This window comes from Podarcis cretensis, assembly GCF_951804945.1.
Source record: "Podarcis cretensis genome assembly, chromosome: 3".
NCBI lineage: Eukaryota > Metazoa > Chordata > Lepidosauria > Squamata > Lacertidae > Podarcis > Podarcis cretensis.
In genome coordinates this window covers 2277479-2294206 of record NC_137172.1, presented here as the reverse complement: position 1 = coordinate 2294206, position 16728 = coordinate 2277479, and the positions used below count along the sequence as shown (strand labels likewise).

The window sequence follows — 16728 nt, the reverse complement described above, 5'->3', positions numbered from 1 at the left end:
GCCAGCTGCCTCCCCCCAACTGTAGAAATTGCACAAAACAAATGAAATACCTATAATCCTAAGTATTATAAGAATTGCAATGTTGGGAATCTGAATATGTGCAGCTACACACACAGAGTCAATTAAGGTTTGGCAGACAGCCAAAAGCTCATGTGAAGGAGTAAGTCTGCCTGGTGATACAGAGGCATGGAGACAGCTCCATGATTGGTCAAGCTCTCTCAAGGGAGTGATAATTAATGGCCTACTAACTGTTAGTTCGGGACACGGGTGGCGCTGTGGGTTAAACCACAGAGCCTAGAACTTGCCAATCAGAAGGTCGTTGGTTCGAATCCCCACGACGGGGTGAGCTCCCGTTGCTCAGTCCCTGCTCCTGCCAACCTAGCAGTTCAAAAGCATGTCAAAGTGCAAGTAGATAAATAGGTACCGCTCCGGCGGGAAGGTAAACAGCATTTCCGTGCGCTGCTCTGGTCCGCCAGAAGCGGCTTAGTCATGCTGGCCACATGACCCGGAAGCTGTACGCCGGCTCCCTCGGCCAATAAAGCGAGATGAGCGCCGCAACCCCAGAGTCGGCCACGACTGGACCTAATGGTCAGGGGTCCCTTTACCTTTACCTAACTGTTAGTTCAGTGGTTCAGTGTGTCAGTGTAGGAGTTGTGAGTCGCGTATGAGAGAGCTAGTCAAAGATCCGTGTTCTGTTCCTGTAAATAGTCCACTGTATATAATAAACACCTAACTACAAGTTCCTGGTTCCTGCTTTGTCCATCCTGTCTGCAGCCAAGTTGCCAACTGCTTTTGTAAATTCTGCGTTTACTCTGCTAGGTTTGGCTAAGGTCCTGCAACTAGTCAGAAAGTTGCGAAACACCAGTAGGTTTTGCCAATATATAATCCTACCTCGACCTGGGTAAAGCAAAGCTCCTCTAGGTTGAGCTAGGATACACCAGAATTTTTGGGGTTCTACCCCCGTTTGAATTTTGGTCAGTTAAAATTTATGATTTTTCTATTTCCTTCTGAGGAAACTGAATAGTTCAGTGAAACGAGGTTTGTAGCCGGCATCCTGTTAAGGCTTTGTTCTATTTTAGGTTTTTCTAAAAAAAATTCCTTAAGCTTTTTTATTTTTATTATTTAATTGATTTCCACAAGATAATATTTCTAGTCGATTACTTCTCGTTTCAGGGATTTTCACTGTATTTCATTTGTTTTGTACAATTCCTCAGTTCGGTGGCTGTCTTTTTTCTATTGGTTCCCCCCCCCCAGCTGTAGGGCAGCTAAGTGGGAGGAGGCAGGCAGACTCTGGAGGTCCCATGTTGCGCCCCACACCTATGGGCAACTCGCCCCATCCCTGGGCGCGCCACCCCATGCACCTGAGTGGCTTCCTCCACCGCTGGGTTGTTGCGGGTGCTTTTGGCTGGGAGGGGAGGGGAAATTCTCTGCATTGCAGGGGGTGGACTGGATGACCCTTGGGGTCCCTTCCAGTTCTACAGTTGCATGATTTCTCTCCCCCTGGAGATTCATCGAAACTCAGCTCCACAGAAACGAGAGCATGCTCTTCGAATTTGAATCGGCTTTGGGCAACCAGGGGCAGGACAAGAAGCAACATGGTCAAATAGCATTGTGACATCCACCCGAGCTATAAATCAAATCCAGTCCATTAGGAAGCTGCCGTAAACGGAGCCAGACCACTGAATTTTGTGTCTGTTGTACACCGCTTAGATGTTTTCTGCATATAAGGACTTTCACAAATAAAATGAATTCCTCTCTCCCACCCCAAACCCTCAAAAGTGCTGAACTCCTTAGGTGTCTCTCACAGGAGAAGCTCAGATGAAGTCCCATCTAACTTTTCGGACTTTTAACCATCCACACAACCAAATATAAACACGACCTACACTAGTGGCCAAAATTGTGGAAACCTCTTGGAGAAAGTGTATTTCCAGGGTTTGATGGCTCATAACACCACTTCCTTTTTGGCGTAATGCCATAAAATTATATATCAATGGAAAGATAATCTAATGAAGAATGTACTGCAACAAAGTTTGTTCAGTTATCTGTATTCTATCAAAGGTTATAGCCAAATAACCAGAAAAAGGAGTGTTTAGAGAGCCAATCAGGTGTCATCTTGTTTTGGCAATGATGGCTCATAACACCACATTTTTGGGGAGTAATAGCATAAAATTATATATCAATGGAAAGATAATTTATATTGCCTCTTCTTTCTTTTATTGTCTCATTCGTTCTCTCCCTTACTCTCAGTCTCTTTGCCCTGTTAAACTATCCATCCCTTGATTCACCCACTCATCCTTCCTCATGGATGCCGGGATCTCCTCTGGGCCCTCTTCACTAGGGCTGGGTGATATATTGATATCTTGTCCAAAACCAGTTTGAAGACCATTATACCGGTTTCATAATTTTTGACCTGGCGATATATCATGAATCGTGATCTCGTGTGCTATGCAGAAATCACGATGAACCGTGAAGCCAGCCCACACTGCTCCATCCTTATTCCAGACATTGTGATGTATTGGTATACCACCATGTTTAGCTAGTGATATACCGCGATGTTGAAAACCCAATTTTGCCCAGCCCTGCCCCTGATCCAACCCCGACCCAGAGCAAAACATTACTTCTTTGGCTTCCTCGGTGAGATGTCAATGGCGGGTCCTGGTGCCGGCATGTCCATGGGGAACATGTCCACCCACAACTCCAGTCGTCCCTGCAATGGTGGAGAGAGCCAGTTAGTGGCACCTAAATCCTGCTTCTTGGGAGAAAAGCAATGACAAACCTAGACAGCATCTTAAAAAGCAGAGACATCACCTTGCCAACCAAGGTCCGTATAGTTAAAACTATGGTTTTCCCAGCAGTGATGTATGGAAGTGAGAGCTGGACCATAAAGAAGGCTGATCGCCGAAGAATGGATGCTTTTGAATTCTGGTGCTGGAGGAGACTCTTGAGAGTCCCATAGACTGCAAGAAGACCAAACCTCTCCATTCTGAAGGAAATCAGCCCCAAGTGCTCACTGGAAGGACAGATCCTGAAGCTGAGGCTCCAAGACTTTGGCCACCTCATGAGAAGAGAAGACTCCCTGGAAAAGACCCTGATGTTGGGAAAGATGGAGGGCACAAGGGGACAACAGAGGACGAGATGGTGGGACAGTGTTCTCGAAGCTACCAGCATGAGTTTGACCAAACTGTGGGAGGCAGTGGAAGACAGGAGTGCCTGGCGTGCTCTGGTCCAGGGGGTCACGAAGAGTTGGACACAACTAAATGACTAAACAACAACAACAACAAATCCCCCCAAGTCCCAAATCGCTGAGCCCCACTCAGATCCAATCTGTTTGGGGACGCCCAGTGCATGTCATGCGACCTTTTCTCATGTTGGAGCAGACCCAAGGTGCAGTCGCCCCCTTTCCAAACATGGAGAAGAAGAAGAAGAAGAAGAAGAAGAAGAAGAAGAAGAAGAAGAAGAAGAAGAAGAAGAAGTTGTTTTATTTATACCCCACCCTCTCCAGCCAAGACCGGGCTCAGGGCGGCTAACACCAGGTATAAAAACAATTGATTATTCCTGACAATCAAAGGAAAGTGTTCCTTTATGCAACGGCAGCTGCCAGGATGCTTATAGCCAAAAATTGGAAAGGGAGAAAAATCCCATCAATGAAAGAATGGCAAATTAGATTTTGTGAATATATAAATCTGGCAATTCTCACAGCATTCATAAGGGGACAATCAGACCAGAAATTATTAAAAGAATGGGGATGTGCTAAAGAGTATATGAAAAAAGCATTGTTCTAGAGTAAGCACATCAGTGTGTAATGAATGATGTTTTGCAGGCTTAAAGAAAAAGAAAAATGGTGTAAAAAGTATAAAGGTAGAAGTAATCTACATTAGACACAACAATTTAGAAAGAGTAAAATTTTTGAGGTCTTAGAACAAAGGAAGGAAGTGGTTTAAATGGAATGGTTTTGTTTGTTTGGTTTAGGTTTGTCTAGTTTTTTCCTTTTTTAATTATTTTCCTCAGGTATAGACAGAAAGAATGTTGTTTATGCTCACAGTTATAAAAATGTGTTCTTTTTCTATTTTTTCTTTCTTCTTTTTCCTTCTTTTTACTATCTCTTGTATATGTAAGATGTGTGAGATGTGGATGTCAACAATAAATAAAAATATATTTTTTTAAGAAAAAGATCAACATAAAAACCACAATATATATAATCAAAATAAAAACAACAACCCAACAACCCTCGGAGTCAGTGGCATTAGAGACGTGCAAATATATGGTTGGAGCGCGAGTCCTCCACACCAGCAAGTGCGCAGCCTTAAGTGGCGCCAGGTACCTGCTCAATGCCTGGCTTGTCCGGGTTCAGCAGGGGCCGTGTCTCCACATGCTCAGGCACCAGTTTGCAGCCCACGCGTGGGATCTCCTCCCAGTGGTGCAAGACAGTCAGCGCTAGATGTTCGTCCGTCTGCTTCTTCTGGCCTGCGGGTGCAGAGAGCGCAGAGGCAATGAGGCAGAAAGAGAAAAGTGCCGCAGGGCGAAAGAGGAGCAGAAACATTTGCTGCTGTTTGCGGCACCCTTGTGGGACCAACAAGAGGGCTCGCCCCATCAGCCTGGGTTTGCTGTGGTCTAAACCACAGAGACTAGGGCTTGCCGAACAGAAGGTCGGCGGTTCGAATCCCCGTGACGGGGTGAGCTCCCGTTGCTCGGTCCCTGCTCCTGCCCACCTAGCAGTTCGAAAGCATGTCAAATGTGCAAGTTGATAAATAGGTACCGCTCCGGCGGGAAGGTAAACGGCGTTCCTGTGTGCTGCTCTGGTTCGCCAGAAGCGGCTTAGTCATGCTAGTCACATGACCCGGAAGCTGTACGCCGGCTCCCTCAGCCAGTAAAGCGAGATGAGCGCCACAACACCGGAGTCGTCTGTGACTGGACCTAATGGTCAGGGGTCCCTTTACCTTTACCTTAAGATGCTACTAAGACGCAGGTGGCGCTGTGGTCTAAACCGCAGAGTCTAGGGCTTGCCGATCAGAAGGTTGGTGGTCCGACTCCCTGCGACGGGGTGAGCTCCCGTTGCTCAGTCCCTGCTCCTGCCAACCTAGCAGTTCGAAAGCACCTCAAAGTGCAAGTAGATAAATAGGTACCGCTCCGGCGGGAAGGTAAACGGTGTTTCCATGCGCTGCTCTGGTTCGCCAGAAGCGGCTTAATCATGCTGGCCACATGACCCGGAATCTGTATGCCAGCTCCCTCGGCCAATAAAGCGAGATGATCGCCGCAACCCCAATGTCTGCCATTGATGATCATTGGGGTCCCTTCCAATTCTACAGTTCTATGATTCTAATTGGGGATGTCAGTGGTTTTCTAGGCAGAGCTTCAGCGGAACATTGTGGTCAAAGCAAACTCAAGTTGAGCCAAATTCCTTGTTGAGGTTATAGAATTGCAGGGTCTTCTAGTGCAACTCCCTTCAACACAGTTGGACCTTTCGCATCGTCCATTGACCTGCTTATTTTGCTTCTGCCTCTCCCCTGGAAAGGTAATAAGCTAAACTGGACTCCCAAAGCTGCCCCAACACTCACAATACCAAATGGCCTTCCCTTTTGTTTCCAATATTTATTGAGTGAATGCAGACACGTGCTCACTTTCTGAAGGGCTGGGGGCTTGCATTTAAAATGAAATATAACAGGTTCTCAGGATGCTGAATTCTGTGCACAGTGCTCAAATGCAGGACTTAGGCTATGTGATTATAGCACACTCTGGAAGTTTAAAGATCCGTCTAGCATCATCTTAGGAACAGATGAATCTAACCCTTACAGTTTTTCTTCACTTCTTATTTTTCCAATCTTCAGTTCTCCACATTTCCAGTATGAGATTTCCCCTGAAAAATCCACCTGCATTTTAGTGCAAATTTCACCCAATACACACATTGCATGCAATTCTGGCTGGTATGCAGCTTTTTTTATTTTTGCAATGCAATCTCTTCTAAAATAATGCATTTTCAGAAGAATGTGCATTCCTATAGACACTTTGCCACAGTATGTGCCTTTCTGTACAAACTCCTTGGCTAGACGTCGTCATTGCAAAACGGCGATGATTGCATTGCAAAATTCGGAGGGCTGCACTGCAGAATTCTGCAAAATTTGAAGTCCAGCTATGTTTCCAGTCTGGTATTGTGCAAATTAGGCAGGTCCGCCTTTCGTTGTGAGCTAAATGGAAATCCTCTCCCCGTCCCCATCTCTCACCATCCTGTACATTCTGACTTCAAAGCAACTGACTTGGGCTGATTCGCTTCCAACATACCGTTTTCGTCTTCCACTTCTGTGGGTCCCGTGAAGACCCGATTGGTCACTTTCACTCTGCCGCCAGGGCCATAGTGGGGCCCGTCCAGCTTCCCCTCTTTGCATAACTTGGACAAGATCTGGGTGGGCTTCTGAGGGTCTCTCCACATATTGTAACCATGGCTGGGGACAAAAGTTGACTCTCGTCAGTTCAAGGTAGGGCTTCGGGGAGCCCAATCCCTGCAGCCCACTCCTCAAGGACCCTCCCTGCTCTATACAGTGGTACTTCAGGTTAAGAACTTAATTTGTTCTGGAGGTCGTTCTTAACCTGAAACTGTTCTTAACCTGAAGAACAGGTTAAGGCGCTGTGGGTTAAAGCCTCAGCGCCTAGGGCTTGCCGATCGAAAGGTCGGCGGTTCGAATCCCTGCGGCGGGGTGCGCTCCCGCTGCTCGGTCCCAGCGCCTGCCAACCTAGCAGTTCGAAAGCACCTCCGGGTGCAAGTAGATAAATAGGGACCGCTTACCAGCGGGAAGGTAAACGGCGTTTCCGTGTGCGGCTCTGGCTCTGGCTCTGGCTCTGGCCAGAGCAGCGATGTCACGCTGGCCACGTGACCCGGAAGTGTCTCCGGACAGCGCTGGCCCCTGGCCTCTTAAGTGAGATGGGCGCACAACCCCAGAGTCTGTCAAGACTGGCCAGTACGGGCAGAGGTACCTTTACCTTTTAAATAGGACTGCCTTCAGATGTCTTCTAAAAGTCTGGTAGTTGTTGCTTTCTTTGACATCTGGTGGGAAGGCGTTCCACAGGGTGGGTGCCACCACTGAGAAGGCCCTCTGCCTGGTTCCCTGTAACCTCACTTCTCGCAGTGAGGGAACCACCAGAAGGCCCTCAGAGCTGGACCTCAGTGTCCGGGCAGAACGATGGGGGTGGAGACGTTCCTTCAGGTATACTGGACCGAGGCTGTTTAGGGCTTTCAAGGTCAGCACCAACACTTTGAATTGTGCTCAGAAACGCACTGGGAGCCAATGTAGGTCTTTCAAGACCGATGTTATATGATCTTGGCGGCCGCTCCCAGTCACCAGTTTAGCTCTTAGCATGTTTCTCCCTTGCGTTTTGAGTTCGAGTGTCATCAAAGCCCAGGACCCCTTTGGTAAAGGCTGCTCTCCAACTGGAGCGCTCGCAAGCCTGTGGAGGCAGAGCTGATCCATAGGGGCTAGTAGTGATCAATAGCCTCTCCTCCATGAATTTGCCTAATCCTGTTTAAAAGCCTGTGGCAGGGAGTTCCATAGTTTAACTGCATGAAGAAGGGCTTTTTAAAAAATCTGTCCTGACTCTTCCGACACTCTTTATCAGATGTTATGAGATCTAGTCTTAGGAGAGGAGAAGAAAAACTTTACATTCTACCCTCCTTTTCCATGCCGCACATAATTTTAGAAGGCTTGCTCACTTTTCTCTAAACGGAAAGGTCCAGAATGCTGCAACCATTCCTCCTAAAGGAGCTACTGCAATCTCTGGGTAAGTCTGATTGACCTTTTCTGAATCTTTCCCAACTTGGCAATATCCTTTTCGAGGTGAGGCGACCAGCACACAGTACAGTGGTACCTCGGGTTACATACGCTTCAGGTTACAGCAGTGGCGTAGCGTGGGGGGTGCAGGGGGGCCAGCCGCACCGGGCGCAACATCTGGGGGTTAGGGTTAGGGGACGCAAATCCATGGGTTAGGGGGCGCAAATCCATGGGTTAGGGGGCGCAAATTACTTGCCTTTCCCCGGGTGCTGACAACCCACGCTACGTCACTGGGTTACAGACTCCACTAACCCAGAAATAGGACCTCGGGTTAAGAACTTTGCTTCAGGATGAGAACAGAAATTGTGCTCCGGCGGTGTGGCAGCAGCAGGAGGCCCCATTAGCTAAAGTGGTGCTTCAGGTTAAGAACAGTTTCAGGTTAAGAACGGACCTCCGGAACGAATTAAGTACTTAACCCGAGGTACCACTGCATATGGGTAAGACTTAAGAGGAAGTGTTGCTGGGTTCACAGAATCAAAGCGTTGTGGAAGGGACCACGGGGTCCTCTAATCTCTGCAATGCGAGAATCTTTTGCCCAACATGGGGCTTGAACCCTCAACCTTGAAATTTGGGATGTGGAACTGCAATGCCATGTGAGTGAGGTGAATAAACACCCAGCAATAAAAGATAACAGGATAGGATTTACCCCAGCAAATTATTTGTCAAAATTACAAATACCCAAATACAGACGGACATTTACCCTCGCAAGATTCAACGTGCTGCCTTATTTCAGGGCAGATTCGAGGGCATACCGTGCGTGGAACGAGTCTGCCCCTGCAGCTTGATGGAGGTAGAAACTGTCTCTCATGTCTTGTTACGCTGCCATTTCTACGGGGATCTACGCTCGGCATTTATCACTCCCGTTATACAAAAATCTCCAAATGGGTCCGAACTTCAATGTCTAAAACTCCTGGTAGAGGACAAGGATCTAGAGATCACGCTCAGGGTGGCCAAATTCTGTGCAACTGCCATAAAACTTAGGGAACAAGCTGTACTACCAAAATGATTAGGGTTTTAAATGATAATTTTAGGTTATATTTTAGTGATCAAGATTTAATGTATTTTTAAATATGCCGCTATATCTGAATTGTCTCTGTTATACCCAATTGCAATTCAATGTATCCCTGTTGTGTTTTATGATTTTCCTGATATTGTAAGTGAGCCGGAACTGGTCTGTGACCGTAATAATAAAATTCTGAATTAAGAGTCCAATGCTCTACTTGCATGCGGTTTCTTTGAATGAAGAGTTGACTTCTCTGGCAAACTCTGCTTCTTGCAGGACCTCCCTCAGAGCTACAAAATTCAGCTGCGGGGATCCGGGATGCTTACATGGAGTAGTTCTGTGTGATCCCACAGGTTGCCCTGTGCTTGCTGTAGTATCGGTTCTCCAGGTCGATCTTGGTCTCGCCAATCAGATCATCGGATCCCACCAGATCCCAGTCGTAAATGGCCACTGTCAACATGGACTCCATGGGAAAAGTGGCCTCGATGTCAAACGACCTGGAGGGGAAGATACAACCATCTGGAATCGCGGGGGAAATTGGAAAGGAATGGGAAGTGGCAAGCGAGGAGAAAGACAGCCCTCAGGGATGGAAAAACTTTTTCAAAGCAATCGTTGATGGGATAGGTGGAATTATTAGACGGGTGCAAAAATAAGCTAACCAACTAGCTGGGTGGTCCCAGCTTGGGTCAGAGTTGACCGAAAGCAGCCTTTTCTTAGCCTTGGGTCCCTAGATGTCAGAATAATAAATAATAATAATAATAATAATAATAATAATAATAATAATAATAATAATAATATATTTATATCCCGCCCATCTGGTTGGATTTCCCCAGCCACTCTGGGCGGCTCCCAACAGAATATTAAAAACACTATAAAACATCAAACATTATAAACTATATAAACATCAAACATGTTTAGGGAAGTTTTTAATATTTAATGCTGTATTGTTTTTAACACTCGATTGGAAGCTGCCCAGAGTGGCTGGGGAAACTCAGCCAGATGGGCGGGGTATAAATAATAAATTATATTATTCTTATTCTTATTCTTATTCTTATTCTTATTATAAACGTCCCTAAACAGGACTGACTTCAGATGTCTTCTAAAAGTCAGATAGTTGTTTATTTCCTTGACATCTGACGGGAGGGCGTTCCACAGGGCGGGTGCCACCACCGAGAAGGCCCTCTGCCTGGTTCCCTGTAACTTCTCTTCTGGCAGGGAGGGAACCTCCAGAAGGCCCTTGGCGCTGGACCTCAGTGTCCGGGCTGAACGACTACAACTATCAGCATCCCTGACCACAGGCCCTGCTAGCTAGGGATGATGGGAGATGTAGTCCAACAATACCTGGGGACCTGAGATTGAGGAAGGCTAGCCTAAGGTGTGCAATGCCTGGTTTGAAAAACCCCAGTTCTCCACCCCCATTAATGCATCCCAGTACTAATGGAATTTTGCTGCCTCACAGGAGGCTGCCTCCTGGCAAATATCTCTGAGGCTGCCTCCTGGCAGGTCTGGTGTCCATCTGAGCTTTAATAATAATAATAGTAATAATAATAATAATAATAATAATAATAATAATAATAATAACAACAACAATTTATTATTTATACCCCGCCCATCTGGCTAGGTTTCCCCAGCCACTCTGTGTGGCTTCCAACAGAATATTAAAATACAAAACCTATTAAACATTAAAAACTTCCCTAAATAGGGCTGCCTTCAGATGTCTTCTAAAAGTCAGATAGTTGTTTATTTCCTTGACATCCGATGGGAGGGTGTTCTACAGGGCGGGTGCCACCACTGAGAAGGCCCTCTGCCTGGTTCCCTGTAACTTGGCTTCTCGCAAGGAGGGAACCACCAGAAGGTGCTTGGCGCTGGACCTCAGTGTCCAGGCAGAACGATGGAAGTGGAGATGCTCCTTCAGGTCTACAAGGCCAAGGCACAGTCAGAGAATTGTAGAGCTGGAAGAGCCCTCAGTGGTCATCTAGCCTAACCCCCCTGCTGCGCAGGAATTTCAGCTGAAGAATCCCTGACCGACGCCCATCCAAACTCTCTTTAAAAACCTTCAACAAAGGAAAGCCCCACCACCATCAGAGAGAATCTGTTCCACCCTTGAATGGATCCTACCCCCAGAAAGTCCTTCCTGATATTTTCTCAGGATCTCCTTCTTTGTCATTGAAATACATTTTGAGGGGTCCTCGCATCTAGAGCAGCAGAAAGCAATCTTGCTCCACCTTCTGGGCGAAAGGGCTGCCACGTGGAAGATGGAACAAACTTGTTTTCTGCTGCCCTGGAGGCAAAAGAAAACCCAACCAAGGCAGTGCTGTGCAAAACCGCAGCCTGGCTCAGCGCGGGGTCCCCTTACTTTCCAAAAATGGGGTTCAGCTGTTTGGAGATGTAGTTCTCCTTGTCCTTGATGTCCGTCTTCCCCAACTTGATGACGACGTACGGGTCAGCTTTGCCGTTGATGTCTGCAGGATGCAGATCGGTGGCCTGGAAGAGAAGCCAAGGCTCATTGCAGGATGCAACCCTAAAGTCCCACATCAACAAAAAGGGGTCCCTTCTCTCCAGCTCGCCTGCTATCTATCTTTGAAGAGGCTTGTGATGGCCTGGAACTTGGGCTCGGACTCAGAACCAGAGGAGACTCAGTCCGCACCGGATCCTTTGCCTTGGGCATCACCTGAACCAAGTCTGGGGCCTGATTCTGAAGAGCCCCAGTCTGCACAGGTTCCTCTGGAACAAGCACCAGCTGGGCCGAGTCAGGGGCCTGAGCCTGCCCTGGCTCCAGATGTGGGGATTCCCTCATTGCCTCCAGCTGGGCCATCACTTACAGCTGCTCCACTACCGGTTGGGTCAGGGGAGGCTGAGGCGGCCTCTGGGTCTAGTAACCCACCAACGTCTCCCGAGCTGCAGAGACTGAGGTCTGAGAGAAGGAGAGACCTGAGTACTTGCAGGAGGAGTGCTCGTCTTCAGGCGAGACAGGGAGGTGAGTCACCGGGGGATCAGGACTGGCCATTACCCCGACAGAGATAAAAGGCTGTCGGACCCTGCCCCAGGTTGCGGGAGCAACATTACTAGAACCTGCCTGAGACCCTGTGCCTGGCCTAGCCTGGTTTCCTGCCTTGGCCCTGTCGGACTAACTTCTCATGGAAGCTTTGGACTCTGGACCGGTCCTGGACCGCGTTTCATGGGTTACCCCTGGGCCCAGCACAAGGCTGACCTTAAGGTACATACAGGGCCAGATTGAGGTTTGATGAGGCCCTCGGCTCCTGAAGATAATGGGGCCCTTTATATGCCCAGCTGTCCTTTGTCAACAACAAATTGTCACTTTTTTGTGTTGAATAAATGCTCTATGGTCATTGATGGGCCTCATAGGTATCTAAAGCCATTTGCACTTGCTGCCCTGCAACTAGTCCATGCAGAATGTGGCACCCTATATATAGAAATGAGCAAACCAGGGATATTTAAGGGAGCAGGCGGGGCCCATGATTTACATCGTAGGAACCTACACAACACAAAACACTGTTGCTGCATGTAGGTTTTATTTTATTTGTTTTTTATCTTATATTTTGGTATTGTACATCCAGTTTTTTTTCTTTATTTTTTGGGAGGGGCCCCAAGAGAGCGGGGCCCTATGCGATAGCTTGTTTAGCTTATACATTAATTAAGACAAAGAGATAATTGTTCATTTTCTGTTGGCTGCTCATTTCTGGAAAGAACTAAACATTTCTTGTTGGCATTCCGAAGTTCGGGGATTTGCTTTATCTGAAAGGCTGATCAACAAACCATGCATTTCCAGAAGACAATGTCGAAAGGATAGATAGGTTACACCATCAAAACTTATTTACACTGTTGAATTTATCCTAATACTTCCAGCATTTTTAAATGCACACAATTTTCACCCATACAATCAGTAAGCATTTTCCAGTCTTCTTTAAACGTATATTCTTCTTGTTCTCTTATTCCATTTATGTATGCGACTACTGCAGCCCGTGTTTGGCTAGCACAAAAATGGAAAACATTGGTCCCAACCAAAGAAGAACATCAACTTAAAGTAATGGAATATGCGCAGGATGGCCACGAGTTCTAGTCTTATGAGCGAGAGAGAGAAATTTGTCTCCCTCCAGTTCTGTAAACTTATACCATGCCTCGCTCTGATCATCAACATTTGATGATCTCCTTCTACCGGTGTGGTATGCTGGTTTGACCTCATCTGATAGGAAGTGCCTACAGAGGGTGGTGAATACAGCACAAGATATTATGGGCTGTCCTGTGAATCCACTGGATGAAATAGAGGAAGAACGTTGCCTCAGGAGAGTGGGGAAAATTCTCAGGGATGATTCACACTCTGGCCGGCACTTTCTTGATCTCCTGCCCTCAGGCAGAAGATATAGAAGCATGATTAGTCGCACCAACAGGGTAAAGAACGGCTTCTATCCATGGGCTGTTAGGCTGCTGAATGAAAAGATAACAACAGGGCAACTGACTTTCGGGTTTGGTGGGTGTGCGTCAGTAAGCGAACGGAATTAAGACTAAGAGATCTTGAGTGGGGGGTACTCGTGTAATCTCACCATATACAAGTTGTACAAGTGACAATAAAGTATTTCAATTTCAGTTTCTCCTTTTCTTTAGACTAAAAAGTCCCAAACACCACAACCTTTCTTCATACAGGAGCCGCTCCATCCCCTTGATCATTTGGGCAGCTCTTTTCTGAACCTTTCCCAGCCCTAAAGGTAAAGGTAAAGGTACCCCTGCCCGTACGGGCCAGTCGTGACCGACTCTGAGGTTGCGTGCTCATCTCGCTTAAGAGGCCGGGAGCCAGCGCTGTCCGGAGACACTTCCGGGTCACGTGGCCAGCGTGACGAAGCTGCTCTGGCGAGCCAGCACCAGCGCAGCACACGGAAACGCCGTTTACCTTCCCGCTATAAAGCGGTACCTATTGCGCTGTGGGTTAAAGCCTCAGCGCCTAGGGCTTGCCGATCGAAAGGTCGGCGGTTCGAATCCCTGCGGCGGGGTGCGCTCGCGCTGCTCGGTCCCAGCGCCTGCCAACCTAGCAGTTCGAAAGCACCTCCGAGTGCAAGTAGATAAATAGGAACCGCTTACCAGCGGGAAGGTAAACGGCGTTTCCGTGTGCGGCTCTGGCTCTGGCCAGAGCAGCGATGTCACGCTGGCCACGTGACCCGGAAGTGTCTCCGGACAGCGCTGGCCCTCGGCCTCTTAAGTGAGATGGGCGCACAAGCCCAGAGTCTGTCAAGACTGGCCCGTACGGGCAGGGGTACCTTTACCTTTACCTTTTATTTATCTACTTGCACTTAGGGGTGCTTTCGAACTGCTAGGTGGGCAGGAGCTGGGACCGAACGACGGGAGCTCACCCCGCCGCGGGGATTCGAACCTCCGACCATGCGATCGGCAAGTCCTAGGCACTGAGGTTTTACCCACAGCGCCACCCGCGTTCCCAGCCCTACAATCTCCTTTTTGAGGCGAGGCAACCAGAACCTGGATGGGGGCATCTTGATGGAATCAAATGCTTGGAGCTGGAAGGGCTGTAAGAGGAAAGAAAAAACATTGTGTCTATTTGCTTACCCTCACCACGTAGACCCGGACCAGCACGTTGATGGGATCGTTGCTTGGGATGCCCTGGAACATGCCGAAATTTGGGTCATACCCTGCCTCTTTGGTGATGTCATCAGGGAGTGGCACTTTGTAGACGCACATGGAGCCCTGCAAGAAAAAGGGGGAGGAGGAGGAGGAGGAGATGTTTTAATCTGGTTAAAAGGGAATCCAGGCCTGGGCAAAGCAATAATAATAATAATAATAATAATAATAATAATAAATTTATTATTTATACCCCGCCCATCTGGCTGGGTTTCCCCAGCCACTCTGGGCGGCTCCCAACAGAATTAAAAGCACAATAAACCATCAAACATTAAAAACAAAAGCAAAAAGGGAGCATGGCCGAATCACAGGCTCAGAGATTGTGAGGGACTCGCAAGGGTCATCTAGTCCAACCCCTTCTGCAGTGCAGGAATTGCAGCTAAAGAATCCCTGTGGCATGTGGCCTCTTTAAAAAACAAAAACCTCTCCCTCTTGTGTTTTGGTCACCAGAATAATGGCACCAGGAATAACAGACCCCCAGATCCACGTGGAAAATGCAGGTTTGAAATCAGAAAATTGGAAATTTCTAAGCTTCCAGGTTTGTCAGCTTGTTTAGGATAGCTCTATGTATTTTTATTCATTCATTCATTCATTCATTCATTCAGACAAAGTAATAAAAATAAATGAATAAGAATAAACAGGTGTACCCCACCACCAAGACCATTCCACAGTGGCGTAGCGTGGGGGGTGCAGGGGGGGCCGGCCGCACCGGGCGCAACATCTGGGGGTTAGGGTTAGGGGGCGCAAATCCACGGGTTAGGGGGCGCAAATTACTTGCCTTGCCCCGGGTGCTGACAACCCAAGCTATGCCACTGCCATTCCATTGTAACTATCCAACCCAAATTTTCAACACCTCTTACAATGGTTTGACCCCTTTCCGTTTTAACAGTACAAATTCTACAAACACCTTCCATATCTCCTCAAAATCATTTCTCCTGCATATTCCCCGTCTTACCTTAACGGCACATGTTAATTTCTCATTAATAGCTATATCCCACACCTCTTTATACCATTCTTCCATTTTATATTCACCTTGCCCCCTTCCACTTCCTAGCTATAATAATTCATGCAGCTGTCAATAAATTTGTGAACAGCAGAAACAAAGTCAATAGACTTGATGGCAGGATTTAAATAAACATTCACATTATCAGTACTAGAAAATGTTTAGAAGATAGTGAAATATGATGGTGTATTTACTTTTATTTTTATGTTTTTAGGCTTGATGTTATGTTATTAATAACTTTTTCTGTTAGGAGATAGCGAAGTGGGTGAAAAGAGAGACAAACCAGAAGCAGAAGTTGGGGGGAGCCTTGTAGGGGAGGGAGGGAGGAATATATAATAAATGTTAAGAATTTGAGATGTATGTAATGAATGAAAAAGAAAAATGAATAATTTTTTTAAATAAATAAATTTGTGAGCAAGTCCTTCACAGCCTGCGAACCTTCTACCCTACCGTAAATTGATAATAATGCAACTTCTGGATTTTCAGTCAGCTTTAACCCCATGATTTCTGTTATCTCAATAATAATAATAATAATAATAATAATAATAATAATAATAATAATTTATTTGTACTCCGCCCATCTGGCTGGGTTTCCCCAGCCACTCTGGGCTGCTTCCAGAGAGACCAAAAATACACTAAAATGTCACACATTAAAAACTTCCCTGAACAGGGCTGCCTTAAACACCCTTTGCCAGAAAAATTGTACATAGTGACACCTCCACCACGTGAACATAATTCCCTGTTTTCTGGCATCCGTATTTTGAAATCCTATCCAATGTGAGAGCTGGACCATAAAGAAGGCTGATCGGCCGAAGAATGGATGCTTTTGAATTCTGGTGCTGGAGGAGACTCTTGAGAGTCCCATAGACTCAAGAAGATCAAACCTCTCCATTCTGAAGGAAATCAGCCCTGAGTACTCACTGGAAGGACAGATCCTGAAGCCGAGGCTCCAAGACTTTGGCCACCTCATGAGAAGAGAAGACTCCCTGGAAAAGACCCTGATGTTGGGGAAAGATGGAGGGCACAAGGAGAAGGGGACGACAGAGGACGGGATGATGGGACAGTAAGAGATGGTTGGACAGTGTTCTCGAAGCTACCAGCATGAGTTTGACCAAACTGCGGGAGGCAGTGGAAGACAGGAGTGCCTGGCGTGCTCTGGTCCAGGGGGTCACAAAGAGGCAGACACGACTAAACGACTAAACAACAACAAATCCAATGTGAGAGGAGGGAGGGAGGACCACCACCCATTTCTAGAAGTA

General features: G+C 47.1%; 1 protein-coding gene across 4 annotated transcripts in view; it reads right to left on the bottom strand.

Annotated features, from left to right (window-relative positions):
- Positions 1 to 16728, bottom strand: part of OTOF (otoferlin) — a 226274-nt gene that overhangs the window by 11999 nt on the left and 197547 nt on the right. For all 4 annotated transcript variants that reach the window (XM_079968476.1, XM_079968475.1, XM_079968474.1 and 1 more), the window contains 6 exons: positions 14395 to 14532; positions 11177 to 11304; positions 9147 to 9317; positions 6277 to 6437; positions 4322 to 4464; positions 2619 to 2707 (listed from right to left, as the gene is read on the bottom strand). In XM_079968476.1, the coding sequence (XP_079824602.1) occupies positions 2619 to 2707; positions 4322 to 4464; positions 6277 to 6437; positions 9147 to 9317; positions 11177 to 11304; positions 14395 to 14532 (830 nt within the window). The remainder of the gene's footprint in view (positions 1 to 2618; positions 2708 to 4321; positions 4465 to 6276; positions 6438 to 9146; positions 9318 to 11176; positions 11305 to 14394; positions 14533 to 16728) is intronic.